The sequence below is a fragment of the Rhodnius prolixus genome, unplaced genomic scaffold, assembly GCF_049639745.1.
Source record: "Rhodnius prolixus isolate KJV_2025 unplaced genomic scaffold, Rpr scaffold_3, whole genome shotgun sequence".
In the NCBI taxonomy this organism is placed as follows: Eukaryota; Metazoa; Arthropoda; class Insecta; order Hemiptera; family Reduviidae; genus Rhodnius; species Rhodnius prolixus.
The window spans coordinates 48,081,432-48,106,783 of NW_027411603.1; the positions used below are offsets into that span (position 1 = coordinate 48,081,432).

The window sequence follows — 25,352 nt, forward strand, 5'->3', positions numbered from 1 at the left end:
GTGAAATTTGTCTAAAATAAATGTAACATTCTGTTAATGATTTATTATTAAATAATATAGTTGAAAGAATACAATAAACGAATTGTTTGTTTGCTAATGCACCTCCAATCCAGCCACCCTTATCTTTCCCTTATCCTGTTGTTCTTAGTGGTGGGTGTCATTTACAATAATACGTTTATTTGAAATGTAGTGATTCGTAAAAAGTTGATGATTTCCTAAAATAAAGAAGTGTATTTCTTAATTCATTACTTCCTTTTAAAAATGTAGCTCGTCCTTCTTGTCCCTTGGTGGTCTAAGTTCAATTACAGAAGTAAGTTTTGTTTGTAAATGTTACGTGATCTGATTAATGATTAAAAAACCTGCGGCGTTAATAAAGGCATGTGTGTGGTGTTTTAGTTGCAAGGAGCTTTTGCAAATAGTGTACTCTTTTTTTATTGGGTCATAAATTAAGAATTGTTTTTTAGATGACTATGGCAATGTTCCAAGCTCAGCTAAACACCATGGTGATGTGGTTTGACCAGTGGAGCGAAAGTGGTCAGACTGTAGCATTGTTTAAAATGTTAACACGACTTGCCCCGACTCAAGCTCGATTTGTATCTATAGCCCTTGAACACAGCCTAACTGAATGTGCAGAGCTCGCTCTTCGAGAGCAGGAAGCAAATAATCCAGGCAAATAGTACTTTTGATAAATTTTCTATCGTAGTTCGTAACATTGTACTGTAGTTCCTGTTGTCATTTTGTGATGCTCTTGATAAAAGATCACCTTATCAATAACCGGATAAAGGAGATTATCTAAGTTTTAACATAGCTAAGTTGGTTTGACTTTTAAAAAAAATCTTAATCTCTTTTCGCAAAGTTTACTTCAAATTAATTGGTGCATTTGTAATCATTAAATCACTTGAAAAAAAAAATCAACTTTAATAAATGATTGTTATGACATTTAAAGGCTTAATAGTTTCTTTTTTTTTATCTAAGCATTGCCTCGCTGACAAACAGTAATGCAAATTTCAATTAATAAAAAAAAATCTTTGAAATGTACTAATACTATCGTTCTAACTTACAGGCTTTGTGAGTGGTCTTTTATCAGAAACTGAAGAGGTAGCTATGACTCAAACTCTTATTCACCTGCCTCTGCTAAGACCTGGAAATTCTGAAACTCGAGCCATCTATTTGGCACTAGTACCTGCACTCTTGGCATATTCTATGGAAACCGGCACCCTTGTGGAAGAAGCAAGACAATTACTTTCTTATGTCCTTATCCATCCAGCTCTAAGAGATGATAGAAGGTAGTTGCTTTTAGGATGTTTGCTTATTTTTAAAATCATTCTTTATAAGAGGAAAATGCAAAATAACTTTTTCGAATTTCGTAACAAGCGTAGGGTTAGTGTTTATTTTGTGGGATGGCAAACTAAACTTGTTCTGGATGGTCAATAAAATTTTAATGATTTTTTTTTTAAAAAAGGAACTTAAGATCTAATTTGTGAGGGAATGGATAGATAGTCAAATCAAGATCGCTGCGGGTTCCAAAGCTTAATGTTAGCACCTTGAATGCAAGAGGCTCTCAGCTGCCCTTTTTTGTGTGTGTTCATATGCGGTGATAAGCTTGAGTTTGCCTGCGGGATTAGTTAAAGCCATGTACGAGTAGTTGCTCGTCAGTTACTTCAGCAGAGCCTTTAAGAGACTTCGGGATATCATTGTATGTTATTAGGTCAAGATACACCCTCAAGGACGCCTAGCTTTCTGAAGAAAGCTTCTTCTTTAAGGAATTCTAAATCGAATGACACCTCATTCATGAAAATCGATTCATCGCGCTACGTTGTTTAAAAAAAGGTAACAACAAGAACAAGAACAGTTTTTGAAAATGCCGTTTTCTCCTATTCTTGACTTAGTTTTTCTCGATATCTGTAAGATCCGTGTTATTAAAAAAAATTATACTCATAAATGAGGATATGCTCGATATTATAATTTTTACTCCAGTATGACCAACTCATTTTCAACTAATGTACTTAAAGTTGTCCAATTTTATTTTTTTAAATGATGTAAAATGATTTTATTTTTAGAATTTTTGAACCTTGGCGACGCAGTTTAGGAGAGAAAATTATGGCTGGGACTAGTAAGCCTCCCGGTTGGTATTACTATATTTAATCTTATTGTTTAGACCGTCTTGCTTTTTCTTAAACAAATAATTAATTTGATATTTTCTACGAAAATTAATGGAAACATCTCTGCTGAACTTTACAATATAAAGCAAATTAACTAGAATATAGAATGAGTAAATATCACGTTTAATACGTTGAATGATCAACTTTCATTTTTACTTTTTTTGTGTCTAGAATAGTAATCTCTTTTGTTAGAACAGTAATTATATTTTCTTTTTCTCGTTTTGTTTCAGTAACTCCGAACACTGAATGGTCATCACAGGTTAGATAAGTTTGTAAATCTCTTAATTTAATGCTTGGTACACTTAGCATGTTTTCATGTTTAATTCACCTCTTAAATTGCTAAAAATCGATGTACTCGTATATGATGTGTGACTTGTTGCCACTATCTACACACTGCTGGACCTAGCAATATGACAAAAGCTTTATAAACGTGAAGTCAAATTTCCCTACCATTCTGATGAACCGATTTCTGAAAAAGGGTGAAAATGGAAAATCGATTGGATTGGAAGAAAGCAACCAAGCTGAGAACTTAATACTTTTCATATTGTTTACTAGTGCACATCTGTAGTGTGTTTAATCATATTTTTTGCTTTCATATAGATCCTATCTTAACATCTCTTCTTGAAGTTTAAGTTCTCTTTGGCGGATTTGTTTTGTACTGCTATATATGTTCTACTTTTTTAAATATTCAAATAATCACCAGTATTCTGCAGGATGACCTATCCTCTGTTGGTGGTGGAAGTATACCTGGTAAAGCGCGCAGATTTTCTCTATCATCAGAACAACCGGCTGTGCCACCTCCTCTCTCACCGCAGTCATCTCAAGCGTCCTCTGGCAGTGGATCTGAAACCCACCTCGATTTAGCTGGTGATCTTACTCCTCATATGAGAGGTCTAGAAAAAATTATTTTAAACAAATTACATATTTTATTTTTTATTTTTTTAAAAAAATGCCTTCATTTATAACTTTTATTTTATTGGAATATTTTTTATTTATTTATTTTTTATTGTGATTTCAGATGTTAAGAATTGGCTAAAATCATTACGTCTGCATAAATATTGGCACTTACTGTGCCAGCTTAGTTATGAACAAATACTTTCTTTGACTGAAGAAAATTTTGATTCAGTATTAGAGACAATTGGTGGTGGACAAGTTACTCAGGGAGCAAGAAGAAAAATCATTCTTAGCATAGTAAAACTTCGTGAAAGAGCGACACTTTTGGACAGCCTAGAACAGGCAAGGACTTTTCTTTATGGCGCAGGATTTTTGTTTTATTTATTAAATAATTTGTGAAGCATATGCCGTACAAATGAGTAGGGTATTTTTCATTTTCAAAAAACAATCTTAATTAAAATAAAGTTAAATAAAAATCTATACAAAATAAAATAAATTAGTTATTAATAAAAATAATAAATCTATTTAGGGAAGGGATTAGCTATGCGGTTAGCATACTGGACTCCCACGCGGAGGTCCCGGGTTCGAATCTAACAGCTGACCCTTAGATTTTCTCTTCCTAGGAGCTTCTTACAGCTCACTGTCCGGTGATGGACAGTGTTGTCTGTAACGAGAGAACACTGTCCGGAGGCCGGCAGTGCACTGGAAAAAGCTCCGGGCGCTAATAACCTCAGCTGTTGATGCGCAAAAAAAAAAAAAATCTATTTCTTAAAATAATAAATGAAAATATTAAATCTGCTTGAATGCTTTAAAAAAATAAAATAAATAACAATTTACTGATCATACATACCAATTATTCATTCAAAATGATGGATCTCAATTTAAACTTATTTATAATGAAGAAAATAAATTATTGACTTTCATTACCCTTCTCTCTCATTTAGGGGGAAGGAAAATTGCAGTTGATAATGAACATTTGATTTGATCTTATCACAAATTTGATCTAATCAACAAATAATTTGATCTAATGGTTCAAATCAACTTGTAATTATTTTATTTGAACAGGATGTAATGAATGGAGGACATTTACTTACTGCAATGGACGAATTGAAACAAATTCTAGCAACACCAATCAAAGCTTATCATGAAGAAGAACACCCTAGCTACGATGATATCCCATCAAGATTTACCAGAGTATTAGGCAAAAGTAAGTTAATATTATTTTTGCTCATTTCCTTACAAAATAAAAAAAAATCATATTACTGTACTATATCCGAAAAACTTAATATTCTACCCCTTAATATCGCCCTTCCGATTAACCAGTGTTCCTTAAAAATGTAGAACTCTTACAGTGTTTTTAAAGTTACTTGATATTAAGTTAGTGACGTAATAAAAAAAGGCTCTTTACAGCGAAGCTTTAACAGGACAGTTCTCTGAGACTCCCCATTCAACTTTTCTGAGAAAGTGTTTCAATAAAATTAAAGTGACAGCCCTAAATGTGGCAGCAGTGTACGAAGTTCAATGAAAATCGGAAACATTTTATAGAAAATCGCGTAAATCTGTCTCTTGATGGATTTCTATCGATATGATACCATCGGAAGCAGCAAAACGAAATATCAAGTTAAAGTTATGTGACTTTTCAGATATTTTATTTACATAACATGCAGACCATGCACTACAAACTTTTTTTTTCATTTTTGTGACATCGAAACATTTTGGAAATGTCACTTTAATAACTTTGATCCGATTACAATACTTCAGCTTGGAAGGAGTAAGAGAAAGTAAAAAGTTATGGTATTAGTATTACTTGTTCCAGTGGTTATCTTTTCTGAAATGTATCAAAACTTATTAAATATACACTCAAATAATATGATAAATATATGTCAATTGTTGTATGATGTGTTGCTTTCTTTTTCACAATGAACCCAAGTATGTACCCAACTTATGGTCGGCGGCCGAGGATGGGGTGGTAGTGGAAATACGAGTAATCCGGGTGTAGATGAACATGCATCTTGGGTATTTTTAGGCCTACTTGAAACTACATTGCATCACGACGCTTTTTCCCAGCAGCAGAAGAAAAGAATCAACTCATGGTGTTTACAAATAGGGCAGATTCTTAGGTATGAAATGCAATTGTAATTTACTAGTTCCTTTTTACAAATAGTAAAGTTTAAGGGAAGTCTCTTAAATTGTGATCTGATGTAATCAGATTTCAATTTTGTATAGTTTTGACAAACATACATGTTCTGTGCTTAAAATTCAGGCGTGCCGAGGACAGTGGTAGGACAGTGAGTTCTAAGGTAGTACTGACACCTCCTCCTCTATCTTTGTCACCACGACCACAACCGGCACTGAACCTCTTCAAGAGTAGAGTGAGTTTATTAACTTGTTTGTACTCATTCTTATTAGCTTTAAAGACTTGATAATGTAAAAAGTGCGTAAGCACTTCTTTTACCTAGAGACGGTCGTGAGAGTTGTAAAAGAAGTTGCTAATGTTCTCAGTTTTTTGTTAAATTCTTGACTTCTTTTCAGCAGTGCTTCTTTCACCGAAAGGATTCTTTTCCGCTCGCTTTGTGAACACGTTCCTAGAAAATCGAGTTGCCTCCACCAACTTGTAGTGAAGAAACCTTCAAACTACTCGAACAGACAACTTCTTTTAATAAATTCAGTATTGGGTTCTATGTGAAAAGCTGCTTCGAACTGGAAATATCGCTTTGTTTCCTCTCAACTTTCTGGTGGAAGCATATTTCAATGGCTGCAATATATTCTTTTCTAATTCTTGTAGAGGGCTAGCATCAATAAATAAAGCGTTGCAATTAGAGGCCAATTGACTTTCAGATTCATATTCTTGGCGTTCTCATTGGTTGAAGATCTTTTTGTTGAAAGCATAGAATATTCTTTTTATGGAGAAAACCTTTCAGTCTCTCTCGTCAGCTGTTCGTCAGCAAAGCAACCCAATATATAATATATTTATTCTAACAGATGTTTAAGGAGATATTAAAGTTATGAATCTTTTTTTGTCACCTGGCTCAATTCACTGCTAAATAACTTTCCATTCTTTTAATACAAAGACTGATATTTTTTTAAAAACCTTTCCTAAAAGGCACAATTTTTGTATTATCCTCATTTACATTCAGCGAATTTGTGTTACAATATTTAGCTAAAGTTTCTATTTTTATTATTTGTTACTGACAAGTTTCTATTAAATCATCTGTCTACAGTAGTCAATTGGGCTCCCTATATACCAGATTTTCAGACCATTGCAGCGGACTTCAAATTTTGAAATTAAATAAAAAACGAACAAAGAAATCAAAAAGGGACTCTAGACTGGAGACTGGAGATGTAAAAACGTTTTTAATTTAACAAACAACATGAGGTTCTGAGATAAGCAATGGTTTTATTTTAGTGGCATACAATTAGGGATAATTATTAATTACGTACCTTTTTATATTTGCGTAAAAGGTTATTCTATGAATAGTCGTATATGATTAATTAATTATTTCTTAATATGATTATATATTATAAAGATAATTCTATAATTTTAGAATGATCCTGTAATGGGAGTTTGTCGGGGCGGTGATATTCGAAGTAGTCGCAGTACGGAAATTGTCAGCAGTGGTGCCGACATTGGAAATGGTGCAGAAACAGAGATAGATTCTCGTCTGGAGAGCCTTTGTCTTAGCATGACTGAACACGCGCTAGGATCACCATCGGATAATGTGTAGTAAGAAAATAAAATAGTTTGCGGCCAATAAGAAAAAAACAGCACAAGTGAAATACGAGACTTTTGGTGTGTTTAGTTTGATTAGATGGTTTTTTTGTTTTAAACCATTGTGGATTAAATTTTTATTATAGTAATAATAATAGAAATGCACAAACCATTTATCTACAATAATAATAAAAAAAAGAATCGTTCACTGAAACTGTTCTTTTCCTGCCAGTTCGTTCTCTTTCTCGTAGAACCTAATTAAATTATGCTATTAGACATTTTAATAGCCCTTACGAATTTGCAGATGAAACTAGAAAAAGTAAGAAGTTTTTTTGCCTAATTATAACGCAGCTTTATATTTTTTAAATAAGAAAAACAGACAGTCAATAATTTATTATTAGAATTAAAGAAATAGTAAAAATTCTAGATGTAATTGTTGATATCCTTTTTACAGTATGATTTATCCTTGAAATTAACTTATGTGTGTAATAGAATAAACTCAAGCTTACATAAACAGAAGCTTCGTTGGTTAATGATTGCCTGCTTAAAAACCTGTTCTGACCGGAATTAGCATAGCATGTAAAGATAATCCGTGATAATGGTAATCTAATGACCTCGTAACTGTGAAACACACTATGACCCTTGGAGCCCATCTAACTTTATTGTGACTGCTGTTAGCTTTTGCGAATACCATGATAAATGGTGCCTAGAGCCTCTCTTTGCAGGTACTATTTATGTCAAGGCTTCAGTTACGCTACAATTCCACAGACGGATTACTAGCTATAGAATGTTATCTATAATTTTAAAATAACTCGTTAACAGAATATAGATTTTTAATAGTAAAATTGTTCTCATTCGACTATTGTAAATTGGGCGCGTGCAAAGAGGTGGGGTCAGAATAGTTTATATAAAAAATAAGCTACTGTTTAATTCTATTGCAGAGTTTAAAAAAAAAAATCTAAATATATAATGTTAAAGCATAAAACAAAAATGGACGGATACCCAGATCTTTTTTATAAAGTTTATTGAGTTATTGAAAATAAATAAAGTAGTCCTTTATATATAAGTATGTAAAATGTAAAGCAGATTTCTATAGAACAATAATAATAACTAGAGTTTAGAGTTTTACGAATAGTGTTCGCCGAGAAATTTTTTTCTAATATTGATGTTAAAAATAAATAAAAAATTGTTCAATTTTTAAATCTTAACCAACTGTAAAGCTGCTAAATTTTCTTTAGTCATAGCAAAAAATAAAGAAATAAATGAATTCAAAAAAGGACGTGTTGTTATTTAAAAATACTTATTGTTTAATTGACATTTTCGATGATATTAGAAGGTGCAGTCAAAATTGTAGCAACAAAAAATTTGTTAAATAAGTTGACTAAAAAAAACAAATTGGCATTTTTAATGAATGAAATAGGTGAATAAATTATTGCATTGTACCAGAAAAGTAATTTCATTAAAAACAATTTCTGAACTAAAACACATCCTCATGGAATACATTTCAGGAAAAAAAAAACCGTAATATTAACGTGAGAACTTATTAAACATTTAAAGATTTTTTTTTTTCAAGTATTTCCCCTTTGTAAAGAAAATGGGTTTTATTAACACATTGACAACCGGGCGAATGTTAATACAATAATATAATATAAAAACATAGTCTAAAGCTTCAGCTAATGAAAAGTTTTGATCAAACCATGAATAGTTGATTATTTACTACCTTTTGAAGTAGATTAGTAGCCAACAGCAAGCTAGTTGTCAGTTATAATTTAGTATGGTTCATTTTGTTTCTGGTCATTTCTTGTACTGTACAACTTACGATTTGGTGCACAGTATTGAAAAAATTGGAAAATTTTGTATTGTACAGCATAATCCACTGCGAACTTTAAAGGTTTTGCAAAAGACGAAGTTTTCCACAACCATTCAGGAAAGTGCCAGAATTTTGACTGCCTGTACAAAATGTTCTGAAATGCCCAAAATATCTATCACAAGATGTACAAATTAGGACTGGAAAAATCCCTTTTACAAAGAGAGGTATTCTCCACTCCAGAATACTGTCGTTAAGGGGTTTGCCTACCGGTAACTTGAATCAACTCAGAATGAATCACACTGCAGGATTCTGACAAAATCAGCTGCATCTCCCTGTCAGCAAATTAATACTGGCATCCCTAAGAATGTTAGCTGTGTCTTGAAAAAAAAAAACTTGTGTTGAAATATCAACAACAGCGATATCCACGAAAGGAATGCCTAATTTGACCATGTTCTATTCGCCTTCTAATTTTTCGAAGGAAAAGCTACTGTTTGTGTTAAATTTTCTTAAAATTAAAGCTAAAGAAAATTGATGATAAATTAATAAACAAATGGCTCATATAGTGATTTTTTTTTTTTTTTAATAATGTTTGACTGGTTTTAGAAGTACTTGCTATTATTATAAAGTATGAAACAATCTTTTCTAGGAGAATATTTCTATCCATCTAAAAAAATCTTTGTCAATAAGGATTTTTAGTTTATTTTTTGAAAGATTTAGTGTTAAAAATCATTAGTAGTTAAATATAAATACATAAAGGTTTGTTCCAACTCATAGTTTCTGATTATTAGTCAGCTTATTTCTGATATTTAACATTTGCGCAAGGGCAATCATTGACTGACCAGTTTTATTATTGATTAATTTGAGAGTGGTTTGTGATTGATTTGAATTTCCATCATTAGTTGGAATGCTTATTTAATCGTTCCATTAAGATTTTTGGTTATGTATTTCTAAAACTGAATTATCACAGCTGCATTTTTAAAAATTAAGCTTATTAATATGGTCGTGATTATGAACTGATTCATTGTAGGTTTCCAAACAAAAAAATAAAAATAAATAGTTGGCTATCTTTTGAGGTAACAGCGAAAAGTGCCAACTTATTTATTTGCGCATGTTGGTTTCAAATTGTAGGAATTACTCCTAGATAAAAAAAAAAAAATCAAAAGATCCAGTCTAAACTTTTTTATTATAGAAGAGAATTGATTGTAAATTTACATATTTTTCAAAAATAGTTTGCCGTCTATGTCTAATGGTAAATAGAAAAATACCTGAGAATTGTTGTTAGAAGTTTTTTGACTCCCTTTTCGGTTCCTATATAAAATAACACCACTCCATTCCGTAAATAAGTGCCTTTTTTATTCCTCACCAGACTTTTTTTTTTTTTTAAACTCGGAACCTCTAATAATTAATTATCTAATATAGTTTCGAAATTAGTTGGAGCAAACCTATTTATTAGTTCATAATATTTAGTTTGAACGAAAGAATTATATTAAGTTTTGAATAATAAATAAACATAAATGTAATTTTATTTAAAAACAAAAAACATGATGCCGGCCTGAAAATTTCTTTTTAGATTTTTTTTTTTTACTAAAATGGCTGATGTCAGAAAAATTGAAGAAAAAAGTAAGACTGATCAAAAGTTAAATGAGAACTCACTGTTGTTCATTTTAGAACTTTTCGTTTTCGTATTTAAGAATTTTGTTTTCCTTTGATTAGTATATTGAAAATAATATATTTAAAAATGACAATCATTTTTTTGTTGTTGTACAGATTGTCAAATCCCTAAGATGTTATGAAAACAAAAAGAAATTAAAAAAATAAAAGTAAACAATGTAACTTGGAGCTGCAACCAAGATCGATAGCAAGGAGTATTTGTTTGCTTTTATTTTATTTTAATTTTTATCTTTATACTTTAATTGGAAATTTTTTTTTGTATATTCCCATCAAAATTTATAACTTTAAAAAAAACTAATATTTTTTTGACATTACAGTTCCAAGGAAGAATTTTAATAATGGTTGTAGATGTTTTTTATACTCTTCCTCGTACAGAATTAGCGGAAGTATTGCTGATTCTTCGAATTTGAATTTTCACCGTAAAGTCCGGTAAGACAACGTTGTAGACCATCGCGGAGAGATACAGCTTCTTGTCTTCTTGTTTATCTCCAAATCTCCCATATCCAATCCCGTAATCATTCTGTCACCAATTGCTTCATGATCATTGGGTCTTCTCTTACATTTGTCCTCCATTAATCTGGAGCTCTAACGCGGCTTGCACATTGACCATAGCCTAACTATCTGAAAATATTCTCATCCCTTCATAATCTCCCTACCACATCTCCAAAAAAAAAAGTTCCATTCACTTAAATTAACGATCTTAGTTTGGAATTCATTATTTTTCGTTTTTGAGGTACACTGATCCCAATGTATTGGGTGGACGCAGAACATTATCCAATAAACTCACTTTTTCGCTTTCGCAATTGGCTCAAAATATATTCCTTCCGATGGAAATTCTAATTCGAAAGTTTGTACAAATTCAATACGTTCCCCTACTAGGATTAAGTTGAGAAAGCAACAAAATAGTAAAATTTATTTAACCAATTAAAACAAAAAGTGTTGAATAATTTTACCAGTGTAGTCAATGAAAATTGGTAAATATTCCAGGAACATATTTCCTGAATATTTAATAATTTATACAGGTACTCTTAATTAATGTCTGATGCATCTCAGCCTTAAAAGTTATTCCACAGAGAATTATTCTAAACATTATGGTAATTCTACTAGTAGAAGAAATATGTTCTTTTTACAAGGTTCGGGATTTTTTAAAGCAGTCTTTTTGAACTTTATCTTCTTAGATCTCTTTGTTGCCAAAGTTCTCAAATCGCAAGCTAAGTAACTCAACGCATTCATGAAAAAAAGAACGTTTCCTCTTAAACCTGTCAGAATCTGCAAAGTGTTTAGCAAAAAGGTTTTCCTGCCTTAAGTAACATCTTGCGGAGATGCTACAGAACTATAGATACTAATTTTGCATTCGATCGTCTCTTCGTAGTCTGTACTTAAATATGCTACTGCTACAAATTATAACATCGCGAATCCCTAGTGGGGATAGTGCTTTCCTCTATTTTTCGAATGTTTGTTAGTACCTGTATAAAAATTTATTACGATTTCGCTATTTTGTAAGGCCTTCCATTATAAATCCGAAAAATCTTTTATTATTTGGTACATTGTTTCTGTTTCATAATTTTAATTTATAATTATTAAAAAAAATTAAGTTTTATATAGACAATGTACAATGATAGCTGGTTCTACTTTACATTTGTCATTAAAAATTATAATTATTATATTCTATAAATATATATTAATATAATCTTAAATGTTATTATTATTATTGATTGATTGATTGAATATCGATGTTGTAATAATGACTGAACTGTTTCTGTTTGTATCTTATAATTAAAGAAATGAAAAAACTATCAATCAATTCGTCTGTTTCATTAATATTACCTTCTCTAACTAATTAGTTTTAACTTACATCAGAAAACATTTAAAAGTTCATAGGCTGTCTTAGGCTGCTACCTAAAAAAACGTACTTTATGTAAGTTTTAACTTTGTCACTAAAACTTGGAAAAACAGTCCTAAATACGATTTAAAAAAAAAAAATCGAAATATGAAATTCCTTTACATAATCAAAATTGAACCTGGTGTGAAACGTTCATATGAATTTTATGTATGTTACAGGATATACGAAGGAAAGTTCGAAACCAATCAGGGATACAATAAATATGCGTGTTAAGATAGATAAATCAACGATATTATTCAGCACTACTGACCTAACCACATTTGCAATAAAACTATTATTGAAGACTTTTCCGCAGGAAAATGCTTCTGCCTGCCTCAAGGCATTTCTGAAAAAGAGGTGAAGCTAAGCTTTCCTCTAGTTCAAGCCTTTGTTTACAATAGAAATTTAGAAATTCATTATTTATAATTAAATTTTGAAGAAAATAGATTGAACCACTTTACTCTATAACAATTTTATCGTTTTGAGTGATTTCTTTTTGTATTAATTCCAAGTTTCACGAAGATTTCACAAATTGGGCAGGAAAAATGTCTGTTTTCACCAGATTTTTATGAGCCTACGCATGCATGATTAAACTGCTCAATATTTAAATACTATTTCTTAAGTAATCAAATTTTAGGGCAGCATTAATTAAAATAAATACTCAGAGAAGTGTTTTCAAAAAATAAACTGATCTATAATCAGATAAATAATTTTTATTTTTTGTTCTCCGATTTTTATTCAATAACTTCAATAATTTGTGCAAAAGAATGAATTCTAGAGTCAATAAGAAGAAAGAAATAAACACAGATATCCTAAAATAAAGGTACAAATGATATAAATGTTTCATAGAAATGAATGGTAATTAGGCGTTTGGCTCATTAATAATAAAACGTCTTGCAACGATTAACAAACTATTTGGCAAAGTTAATCCAAGGGTTTAGTAAATAAGAGAAAAATCTGTTTTCTTTGCCCCTAAATTACTAAATAATTCATTTCGTCCTATAATTCAAACTGTTCGCACTTTTGGAATTTATTGTGTCCAATACTAATATCATGGTAAGATCTATTCATTTTTCTCAGTCTTAATAGTATTTTTTATTAGCTTTGTTTATACTTCAATAATCAATATATTTACATAAATGATTTAAAAAAATATATATTTTAATTCCAATTTAAATGCAAGAATTTAATTCACTTACTAATTTAAATAGTTACGTTTTCAGTAGTGTAGAGGTATGCGTGCACATTATATTATATTTACTATGTTCCGACGAATATAGTACTTACTTATTTCATCATAACATCCAAACTAGTAACGAATTACATTAAATGCATATGGTAGAACATTTTTTTTAAAAATTTCACAGATTTCTTTATAATGGAAGACGTGTGACTCATGATAATCTTATACTTTAAATTGGCAAAATGTTTCTTATAAAAAAGTTATTACTTACTTAGACAATATAAAGTAGTGGTTGTAAATTTGCCCTCCTTTTTTTTTTTGAAAACTTCTTTAATTTTTCTAAAAATGAAAGAAAAGAAAATTTAGTTAATTATTTGATTATGATACATTTAATAAGAAATAATTTCTTGAACTAGTCCACCAAAGCAAAGAAATAATTGTGGTACTGGGTTCATTTCCCGGACTTGGCCTTAGTTTTTATTTAATGGTTAATATGAGAAAATAATAATTAAAATACGTTTGCTATTCACCTTCGCCCACGAAACCTAATTTAGTTGTTAAAAGTAAAGTATGTCTAAAAAAATAGACATTTCTTTATACTCTTGAACAATTCTTGCACAAACACCAAATTCAAGCAACCTACTAACTATGGAAACTTTGATCAGAGAAGTTCAACATCATTTTGATCGATAGTTTTAGTAATTTGCACTAAATCCTACATTAAATAGTACAACAAAAATATTAAAGCCCATTAAATAAAGAAATAAAAAAATAAAAAACATTCTATTCATTTCTGAAAAACTTTATTATTTTTAAAAACAGTGATACGTAAGACTTTTGTCTTCTTCAGGAGCAAGAATTAAATAGAAACCAACATTTTGACGAAGTCCCAACTAATGAAATCCTTCTACGAAGGACTGGTCTATTAGCTGATGGTTCATGGAATATGCTGAATTATATTGCCATTACTCTCTTGTTCACTGGTGTCTTGCATTATTTTGCAAAGGTAAATAACTATAATTTGCCAGTTTTTTTTTTTTAAAATAATGATTTAACCAAGAATGTGATTTTTGAAACCAATTAAAGACAATTTGCAAATATCTGTAATAGACAGAGCCACGCAATTGGGTACATACATTTTAAGCTCTTGTATTAGCTAAACTCTTCGGCAAGGATTAGTGTCCTCATCAATGGTTTAGATGTGTCTATTAGTACTGCTACCAAAAAATTGTCACAACCTACTATGGCACTAAAACGAAGATAAGATGTGAATCTTCAGCAATTTTTCGTTTTTGAGTTTGTGGTCACCTACACACACAGCTCGATTTGGTAAAAAACACTTTTTGTACTCAGCGAATCTCAAAGGAATATTTCCAAAGAAAACACCCTACCGAAAATCTGCACGATAACAATACTTGCTCTCCAGAAGAAGGAGAAATTAAAAATAAACTATTGCTACGGAACCGAAAACTAAATAAAGCCATACCGATAAATCGAATGAGACTGTGGCTTAGCAAATAGCTATTAAAATTAAACGTAAGAAGATTGATTTTGTTAAAAGAATTCACCCAATTTTCTGAGTTATTTTTACATCCTACCTCTTCTCATAGAACTTACTGAAATAATTTTACTTTAATTGCCAAAATTAATAAATAATGAGTTACGTTTAAAGAATTTCCTAATAATAAATAATAAAAATTAAACATTATGTTACAGATTGTTTTTCAAATGGAATTTCTTGATTTATTGGGTTTGATGAAAACAATTCATTTAACATTGATCTACTTCTTCGTGGCTGCTTCTTCTTACAGTGTTCTAAAAGGTTCACAAGTATTTCTTGAAATGCACACAATGATTAAAAATGGTTTTAAATTTTATAAAACGCCTTACAGTGAAGAACAAATTCGTATAAAGAGAGAAACCAATAAAAGGATCGTAAGAAATACAAAGATATTTATATTTATCTTCGTTTCTGCTTTGTTTAGTACAATTTTAAAGGAAGAATTACCCGTTGATTTTGAGGAATGGAATAGAAATTATTCAGGATGGTTTCCAATTAAAATTAATTCATGGCCTAGGTGAGAACTTATTTTCGCTAAATTTAAATTTAAAAAAAAAAACAACAACAAACAAATTCTGAATTTACAAAGTGCTAAAAGTCACCTTGATTATTTGTGATACTGTTTTGATAATTATCTCAAAATTTTATATTTTTTTAACATTTACCACTCCTGAGGTATATAGCACTATTTCGACAAATTTTCTGAAACAGTAAGGTTTTGTTACTTTTAAAAGAGTTAGGAAGAAAAATGGGGCCATATTAATTAATGTATTAAATAATGTATTTATAAAGGTGGTACGTGAAGTAACTAGTAACTACAATATGTATATTTACTTATTACTAAATGGGGGACAGATATTTGTCAAATACTCCTAGAAGTTGAAATGTTCTTAAGTATTATTACTAAATTAATAAGGTTGAGTATTATTTATATTAAAGGTGCAAAAGCGATATGGCCTTCCGCTCTTAGCTTTTTTTTTTTTTTTAATGGAAATTAAGTCAAAAAGTTACTTTTTGATGAGTTTGACGCTTTCCTTCAAGTAGAGAGGGCTTACTCATGCTGGAATGTCATTGGAAGAAGACAGATGTTACATATTGGTCGTTTGTTACTTTTGTACGTTACTAATTATTTCCAAGACGGATCGGGAAATAAAAGGAAAAGGCCCACATTCCGCAAGAGACAAATAACAAAGACCCTTATCCATAATTGCTCTGTCTAATAGTTATTATTATTATAATTATTATATAAGTCTCGATCGTACCTCCGCATATAGATTTACCATGTGAGATCCACGAATGGTTTGCATCTGAAGAAAAATCATTTCTCTAATGAGATAAAAGACAATGTAGACAAACTCAAGTCGTGGTATTCGGTGCTAAATGAGAAGTTAAAGTTCACAGTAAGATCTCAAAAAATCAGCTTCTTTCTACTTCTTCGTACAGTCCATTTCATAACTGACCTCCATGAAACTAGGGAATTAGAACAAACTTACATTTTGAAAGAGACCTCCATGCACAGAAGATGCTCTTGAACATCATTTGTTGCTCTCTATGTCTGATTTGGGACTGCTGCTGTCACGTTACTTTGTATCGTACTTACTATATCAAAAGAGAAGGTCCAGGTATTTGGTTTTTGGAGTTGCATGAACTTACAATATCTTGAATAGTTTCCTATTGCGTACATTTTATCTCGACTCCACTATTTGCAGAAAAGTCACTGACTCTTACATAAAGCCAAACTCTTTCGTACCAGTACTGCTCCAACAGTGTATGAATAAATAGTATTTGTAATATTTAATAGAATTTTAAGTAAAAAGCAAAATGATTTGAATAACTATTTTTTATTCAACTTATTTTTACTGACTGATTGATTGAAAAAATTACTCAAATCATGATTTTTTTTATTCACATAATTTAAACGATTTTCTCAGAAAATATATCACTACTTAAGTTCGAAAAATTTTCCCCAAAAAAACTCACAAAATTGATTAATAACGTAATATAACAAATTCGCAACGCATAATCGAAGAGAAATGATGATTACTAAGAAATGGATAAATCTTTCAATATAACCAAATGATGAAAAATAATCTTATTTATTTGAAAAAAAAAAATATACGGACCGTTATTAGTAACTAAATTTAAAAATTTTGAAGATCTATTTTATTCCATTGCTTTGCAAAAAGATTGAGAATTCAAATCTTATATAACGGTCAAATTACCTTAACTGATCGTAATGGTAAACTGGGTAGTATATTCTAATCATTTCTAAATGAGATTGTTCCTCTTCAAGTCATTTAGTTGCTAATTCTGACAATGGACTGAATTTACAGATATATAGGGACGCAGGTATACCATGCAATTATCGCTACAGCACTTGACGCTTGTTCATGTACATTTTTCACCATCTTTGTAACATTTGCCGATCATATTTGTGCTGAGATTAAAATTCTTATAATAGCTGTAACAGATATGTTTGACCCGAAGAAAAATCCTCACAGTAAAAAGAACGGTGTAGACCGTAAAGAGCAAATTATTTCTTGCATTAAACACCATATTGAAATTCTCAGGTAAATTTTGTAAGAGAAATGTTTTAAATATTTGAAGTAAAAATTAATTTGAAAAAAAAAATTATATAAATCTATGTATTTACAGATGTATTGATAAATTGCAACAATATTATAAAGGAGTTCTGATCTATACATTAACGGGAGCATCTGTGGTACTCTGCACAATGGCTTACATGTTAACAGTAAGTAGAAAGTTATCCTCTTGTTTTCAAAACTTCAGCTAAGAATTTTTTAAATAGATTTTTCAAAGTAGAATTTTAGGATAATGAAAAATCTGGTATAAGAAACAACATTCGCTAATCGCAACTTATGTAATAAAATTTTTTGAAAACTTAAAACTTAAACGTGTCCACTAAAATAAAAAGATTCTATTGAAAGAACAGAGACGTCTAAGCTTTCTCAAAACTCTTCAAAAAACAATATTCTCAGATAATCAGTTCAAGCCAAAGTCTGCTACAAGAAATTACTTTTCGAACTCAGAACACCTTTTAACGTGCATTTTCCAGTGAAATTTAGAAATTAAAAATTTATACGATCCCAGTACTTTCTCTGACGAGGGATAAGAGCATGTAAAAATAGTAAAATGAAAACACAATTTTAAATCAGAAATTCAACTAATGTTCTATAAAATTAATTATTTTATGATATAAATAGCCAAGTTAAAATGTAAGAAAGATCAATTTTTATTGCTCTGTAAATTATTATCAATTACTCCATTCGTTTAAGAAAATCACAAGCGCCAGTTTCAAGTCAATTGATTTTTATTTATAGGATCCTAATACAACTCTCAGCAGTGTAATCGCTTTTCTGACATTAGGAATATCTGAAGTGAGTGTTTCTATGTTTTATTGCATAAACGGACAGAAGATTACAGATCTTGTAAGTTCCTATGTTTTACAATTTATAATAAAGGTCATCTTTTCTCAACAACATAATTTAATTTTTGCTTGATTTAAGCCTGGACAAAATGATAATATTAGAAAAATTATTTCAGATGGACAAGCTAAGATTTACCATATACAGTAATTCTTTTTGGTATTCTCAAAAATTGGAAATTAGATTTTACATCTTGATGATGTTAACTAGAACAAAGAGATCAGTAACTCTAACTGCAGGAGGTTTAACCAGCTGTAATTTAGATGGATATAAAGATGTAAATAATCATTTAAGAATAAATATAACCCTTCAGGTTTCCAACACTCTCCAAATTATTTGAATAACTTACATTAACATAATTTCAGACGCATTTTACACAAAGTAAAATAAAAAAATTTCTCACCAATTCTACTTGACGCCTGAACAATCACTAACAATAACAGAACTAGGCGCTAATGACGATAGACGTCGATCCACCGGAAAAATAATTATAACAGAACTAATAGTGACTGGGTTGGAACAGAAACAACACAGTCGCATTTCAAAGTGTCTGCATGACGAACTATTCTATAAACTTGCCTTTAGTAAAAACATGCTTTACTTACAAGCCATTTTAAATTCATTCTTTTATTCATGTGAGGTTTGAGTTAATTCGGCCCGTAATAGAAGAGTAGTTGAAGATGGTGTCCCTCACGGGTCAATTCTGAGTCCTCGTTTAACTATTCTTTCAACGTTCAATTCTGCTGTTTCCACAACTTACGCAGACTCTTCTTTCTGAGCCATCACAAATAGCTAGAACTTTTAAAAAAATGACATTGGCATCAAGGTCCCACAAAACTAAAAAAATCTCTAGTGCACAACTTGACATTAGACTAACATGTACTCCCCAATTACATTAAAAATTAAAACATGCCTGTCTAACTCTTGGACAATTCTGCTCTCTAATTAACTGGCAGACCACTACTGACATTCCCCTGTTAAGTATGGATGGGGGCCAAAAGGCAGCAATTAATAAACTAAAAATCTTTCAAAACAAAGTAATACGCATCACTTTAGTATCACCGTAGTTCGTAAGAAATGAACAAATGCACTAACTGCCTCACATCTAAAAAACTTTCAAAAACAGATCTATTACAGAAAATTGGAGAAAATTTCTCAACCTCGACTACAGTTGAAGGAAAATTCAACTCCGCTATACAGTCTTCCATATCTGTAAAACCATGGTTTACAGCATTTTCGGAAAACAGAAGATTTATACCGTAAGCAGACTGAAATTTAATCACAACTACTCACCCTGCCACTTCTCACTTATAGGCATACAAATAGATCCCACATGCTCCTGCGACAAGGAATCAATAGCTGAAGCCAATCATATTATCTTGGCCTGCATAAAATACAAGAACGGTAGGTATTAGCTGTGGAAGGCAATATTACAGACGAATTGCCCACTTCCGAACAACTTACACACAATATTGACCTACCAAACATTTACCTAGACTTATATAACTATATAAGAACAAAAAAAAAATTAAAATATTATTTTCCAGCAATCATACAGACTTTAAAACTATCAGATTTAACACTACCAGGAAAACCATCCACAACTTAAAGAAAGACAATAAAATGATGGCTAATTTGTATTTACCATAAAGTCAAGAAGAAAAAAATAAATAAAATTGTGTTCACTTGTGACTTTTTCTTACCGCTGGAAAAAAGGAAGAATGCTAATTCCGTAAAATATTCGAAATTCGATATCGTTACCACTACTAACATACTCTTCAAAGCCCACCGCTTTAAATAAATATGTAGGTGTATTGAAACTAGTCTGGAGGTGGATGTGTTCTAACTTCCATTTTACTTTATTACAATCATGACGGAAATTAAGGGAGAAAAAATCTAGATATGGACAGCATAGCTAATTCCAGGCAGCTTGGTGATTTAAGATCTCATAAAAAACATATTATTTGTATTTATAATGTATTCTAAACGGATTCTAAGTTACTTCTGCCACGTTGTATCTAAAAATCTCAACTTCCTTTTTAGTTTAGGTTTCCAGGCTGTATAATATTGTAGGTAATAAATAAATATTAAAAATTTAATCAGAACATTTTGAAGTGAATATAATAATTACAACTTTCAAGTTAGAGAAAGTCATAAGTGTCAGTTTTTTATAGCTTTTAAATACAACTAATTGAGTTATATTATATTCAATAATTTTTACTTTACTTACAGATAGTGCAAGGTACATGGGCATATTTCAACATGTTGAGAGCATTCCGAGGCAAGGAATAGAAAGTTCATGTTTCAAACTTCGGATAGTAGTATTACTAGTCTCACTAGCTGATCATGTCATCCATGCCTTCTCAATACAGAATATATTGTACTAAATATATATGTTTAAATTAAAATTACTATAAATATCTTCCTGTTTTTAAACATCTTAGATATTTATATAGATCTTATGTTTGTAATTAAATTTTCTTTGTTAACTATCAGCACTTATGAGTCTACTATATTTGGCTACTTCGGACAGGGTGATAAAAAAATAATTTACCAATTTTTTTCAAGATTGGAGAAATACATTCAACAAAGTAATTAATACATAATGAAATAAATTATTACTTGCCCAATTTATTTCATCTATCCACAAAGAATTCTTCAAACGTAAGAAACAAAAGTTGAACCCTACCCATGAAAAAAGCGACGATTTTGCTTTTTTTCTTTTAGGTCGCGGAAATTTATCTTCATTCGAGGTTAACAACCTGGAAAAGAAAGCTTTTCCACAGATAGGAAGGTATCAAAAAGAAAAGAAAATTAACTTGCCTCCAAGCGTAAATAACAATTTTTGAATGGTTCCTTTTGCCCATTTATTATCTTAAATTAGTATAAGGAAACTTAATAAAGACGAAGAAGATGTATAAAAATAATAACAATGAAGTATTTAGAGTTGTTAAGTAGCAGCCCATAGCATAGAAGAGTCCCTCCAAGAGCAGTGGCCGAACTGCCTCTTCCCCTACCGGCATGCTCTAGTAAGCGCCATGTTGGAAAAGGCTATGAACCTAGAAAAGAAAAATCTTGTTTGATAATCAATTCTAATCAGGATGACCAGGAAATCCCACGCCACTTAAATTAATAGCCAGTAAAACCACCTGATTGGTGGGTTTAGGGTTTCCTCATCTTATACTCTCAGTAACACAAATAATTATAGCAATGATCATAGCCATTAATCTCAATGCTAAGCAAAGATAATATATCAGATATACAAAACAACGTATTATACTGAATACATAGGCCATTAATGTGCACCCTTTAGAAACGAGATTGCAGATTTGCATTCAGATGCCTAAACTTCATTATCCTTAGCTTCTCAACAATTAGATTGAATCTGTTGGCAGAAGATGACCGATTAAAGGTTAATAATATGTGGCAATAATAATAATAATAAAACAGTAATTTTCACTTGTTATACATTTTAATTTATGTTAAATTGACACCATTAATTTTTACTTTTTTCTGTTTTTAAGTTTGCCAAAATGGCCGATTAACAAAACCAAAAATTAATAAAAATGTACAGATTTTATTATATATAATAAGAAATTTTGTAACATTTGAATATGCCGTAATTTAAGAGCATATTTTATTCGTAGTTTTTACCTTTAGTACTAAAACAAAATAAAAATTATTAAAATAAATAGAAAACAAAAAATATTAATAAGTAAACAACAATACGATTTAGGAAACCACAATAAACCACAATGGTTTTTCTTTAATTAATCAGCTACAGCAATAAACGTACAACGTAATTGTTGACTGGATTCTTTGTTTTAAGTAACTACTGTTCCATTGTTTCAGTTAAACATATGAAACAATGTGCTGTCGAAATAAATGAGAATTTTGTTTTTACAGGAATGAAAATAGAAAATAATTTTATTACATATTTTATTTGACAAACAATGAAGATCAGCCAAATAAAAACTGGAATGTTGAACGTAAGAGCGAAAAGAAGGATAAGTTTGGCGGAACGTTTTAGGATGGATATGTATGGAGGAAATAAGACACTTATTATACCTTTCTACATATATATGGTATAAAAATACCTTTCTACGTCATCAGTACAATGAGTAACGGATAGTTATCCGATTTCTCGACAATGATGGCGACAAACCGTCAGAAATGTTGACTAGACTCGGTAACAGTTCAGGAATGCTAAAGGCATTCAAGGACAAAGGTAGTATGTCTGACGCTTGATGGCTTTGGACACAAAGACAAAACAAAGACCACGGATTTATTATTTTAACAGAAAAGATTATGAGGAGATTTAAATACATCACTTTCTTAGTTTAACGATACTCTTTGTCAATCCTTATCTACCATTCAATCCACCAAATTACAGGCTCTTTTATATTATAATATATAAAAAGACTGCCAGGGGACTGATCTTACGCCTGCAGTTTCAGTTACAGCAATAGTCTACACTAAGATTGGTTTCTGTAATTTGGCTGTATTGTTTATCGTAACACTCTTCAACGTCACACCATAAATGACGTTTTCCAGTGCATAAGTTATACTCACAGGCAGATTCTGGACCAATGAACGTTTGCTATTCTTTGCAAGAAAGCCCAAAGAAGGAATGATGTGATTAAAGAAAGCAGCTAATGCTGCTTAATGGAAAGATGAGAATGTCCATGCCTATTCTTTTTAAGAATTCTCAAGTTTACCCAATACAGAGGAGATTTCCTATCTCAGAGACCTTCCAATGACTATCTTTTTCTTTGTTACGTCCAACAACTCCAACAACCTTCGCAGGCCATCTGTAAGCTACACAGTTCCTTTTGTCTACGTTTTGTTTAGTATATCGTCCATTCTATACTTGTTTCTTAAGGTTTCTTAAAATAGGTTTTGATAACTGTATTTTAGTAAGATCCGTTTTCCAGTCATACTGATTATAAGTTCTGGACGTCTTTGTCTAATTAGAACCTTTTGTCTGGCATGAATCTTATAATCTTGTGATGTCGAGTGACTAAACTCCTTTTGCTAAATATATTTCAAAAGAGTTGGCGAGTCGCAGCATAACAGCATCAAATTAATCGGAAAAGGAAACAAAAAATGAATAAAGAGAGGAGGACTAGGATACTGGTGAAATCACACCTGCCTTACAATTATCTTATGTTTGTCTATCTATGAAAGTCTCAATCACTGCAGTCTAACAGAAAATGACAATATAATAAGGATCTTTTTTCTCAACTTGCCCATTAAGCTATTTTTAATTCAAAATTTCTATGAAAAACTTAAATTGTGGCCATGCGTTTTATATTTCGTATTTTTTCAACCTAATTTCGGGTTACCCTGATACATTTAAAATACTCTTTTTTTTCACTTTTCATTTAAAAAAAGATTTTTTTATTTTTAAATATTAGAAAAAAAATGCTGCCACTGGCTAAAACATGTGAACTATATAAATTTTCTTTTTTTCATCTACTTTTTACTACCTATCACATATATCTTATTTATTTTTCATTTTATTACTTAGAAATAGAATTTTTAAATAAAAATATCTTTTCGTATAATATATAAAAACAAACTTAAAAAACTAAAATGTTTTTATGAACACATAATGTTTTGTAGTTGTTAGAACTAAAGAATAAAAATTACCAAAACAAAACCAGAGATTTCATTTATATTATACAAAAACTCTTGTTAGTTTTCTAATTTTTTAAGATGGGAGAAGAGATTGAAAAATTAAAACAAATAATTACATAATGTACAAAATTTACATATACAAAACAATAAAATCTATAAGGGGAAAAGTAATGAAAGTTTATATTACAGGAAGAGATTATCTCTCTTTATTATTATCGATTATTATTAGCTTGGAGCGGTGGGTTTTGATTTCATTTTTTTGTCTTATTCTTCTTCTTTTTCTTTGCACGCCATTATTATTAGCAAATTTTCTTCATTTTTAAATAATATATACAATGATATGGTAAAAAAAATCAGAGTATTGTCACTCAGTCATTATTAAATAATTTTTTGTTAATTTATTTATTTACAACACTAATCGAGATGTAAAAGGCACAACACTGAGGAGGATTTTATATATATATATTCTTATATTTATATATAAATTAAGGGGTAAGTGGGAATAGTCTTTCTTTTTTTGTTAAAAACCTTTTTTTATTCATTTATCTATTTATATTCCCGCACGATATTTCACCTACTTTTATGAAAGGAGATAATTTTTATTTTAAAATTATTATTATACTGTATTTAAAGTGGCCGTATTTAGTTTTTTGGTTACTCCTCCCGAAAATTACAATGCATTAAGTTGGAATAGTATCGCTAAGATCATCCTTTAACCACTGTGGCACTGTCCTCTGGCCTAACCTCTTCAACAACTTTACCAACGCAGTATTATGGGACAAATAGTAACGCTGAAACAGGAAAAAAGAAGAAAAAACAAATTAAAAATAGTTTTTCAAGTACTAATTTACATGGTTCAAATGTAGTAGTAACATAACAGCAAAGCAGTCAAACGTTTCTGGCTAATATTTATTGACAGGTAGCGAGAGTTCCATCTCTTTCCTCTCTCTTATTTTTCCACTGGCTTACTGCACCTCGAAGAGATTGTTCGACTAATAATAGAAGAAATTTTCGACTTGAAATCCAGTCATTCTCAGAACAACTGAGCGGGTCAAACTTGCTTGTAGTATTTGTAAAAAGTTAGTGTGGGGAAAGAATTAAGACTTAAAATAACTTTTTGGATCTACATAAGGATTGTTGAAAAAATCTTATAGGTCAGTGGTTTGGACAAGTGGTAACTATGAAGACCCCTTAATCTGGTTAGATTCCCAAGGACACCAGGTTGATATTGTTTAAAAATAGTGATTACCTTTCAATGGCTGCTTAAAAATAGTAAAGAAAATAAATGGGACACCTTTCTCAGAAGACGTCCTTCAATAATAAGTCATTGAAAATAATGAATGTAAATATACATGGAAAGAGGCAAACATTACTTACAAATAGTCACTCTTACA

The 25,352-nt window shown here is 30.5% G+C and overlaps 3 protein-coding genes across 14 annotated transcripts in view; 2 read left to right on the top strand and 1 right to left on the bottom strand.

Annotated features, from left to right (window-relative positions):
* The first annotated feature begins 138 nt into the window (after positions 1–138).
* LOC141453328 (protein Smaug homolog 2-like) lies at positions 139–9,737 on the top strand. The gene is made up of 11 exons (XM_074126414.1): positions 139–310; positions 465–669; positions 1,064–1,286; positions 2,061–2,125; positions 2,393–2,421; positions 2,876–3,053; positions 3,181–3,398; positions 4,122–4,263; positions 4,987–5,176; positions 5,320–5,428; positions 6,602–9,737. Exons 2-11 carry the CDS (start codon positions 465–467, stop codon positions 6,779–6,781), a joined length of 1,539 nt encoding a protein of 512 aa, XP_073982515.1. The 5' UTR covers positions 139–310; the 3' UTR covers positions 6,782–9,737.
* A 3,409-nt stretch (positions 9,738–13,146) lies between these two features.
* Positions 13,147–20,841, top strand: LOC141453330 (odorant receptor 4-like). Its single transcript, XM_074126417.1, has 8 exons — positions 13,147–13,184; positions 14,162–14,317; positions 15,028–15,389; positions 17,206–17,442; positions 17,528–17,624; positions 18,214–18,321; positions 18,437–18,595; positions 20,551–20,841. The coding sequence occupies exons 1-8, from the start codon at positions 13,182–13,184 to the stop codon at positions 20,608–20,610; spliced, it is 1,182 nt and encodes a 393-aa protein (XP_073982518.1). The 5' UTR covers positions 13,147–13,181; the 3' UTR covers positions 20,611–20,841.
* Positions 20,842–22,342: 1,501 nt separating this feature from the next.
* The window catches only part of sfl (N-deacetylase and N-sulfotransferase sfl), a 68,149-nt gene continuing 65,139 nt past the window's right edge, over positions 22,343–25,352 (bottom strand). For all 12 annotated transcript variants that reach the window (XM_074126403.1, XM_074126398.1, XM_074126395.1 and 9 more), the window contains one exon: positions 22,343–24,749. In XM_074126403.1, the coding sequence (XP_073982504.1) occupies positions 24,639–24,749 (111 nt within the window). In that variant the 3' untranslated portion in view covers positions 22,343–24,638. The remainder of the gene's footprint in view (positions 24,750–25,352) is intronic.

Excerpts from the sequence above, each read along its gene's own strand:
- LOC141453328 (XM_074126414.1), top strand. The coding sequence starts at position 465 with ATGACTATGGCAATGTTCCAAGCTCAGCTAAACACCATGGTGATGTGG. Across the intron at positions 3,054-3,180 it reads TCTTACTCCTCATATGAGAG|ATGTTAAGAATTGGCTAAAA; the intron begins GTCTAGAAAAAA and ends TTGTGATTTCAG. Across the intron at positions 3,399-4,121 it reads TTTTGGACAGCCTAGAACAG|GATGTAATGAATGGAGGACA; the intron begins GCAAGGACTTTT and ends TTATTTGAACAG.
- LOC141453330 (XM_074126417.1), top strand. Across the intron at positions 15,390-17,205 it reads AAAATTAATTCATGGCCTAG|ATATATAGGGACGCAGGTAT; the intron begins GTGAGAACTTAT and ends CTGAATTTACAG. Across the intron at positions 18,322-18,436 it reads GACAGAAGATTACAGATCTT|ATGGACAAGCTAAGATTTAC; the intron begins GTAAGTTCCTAT and ends AAATTATTTCAG.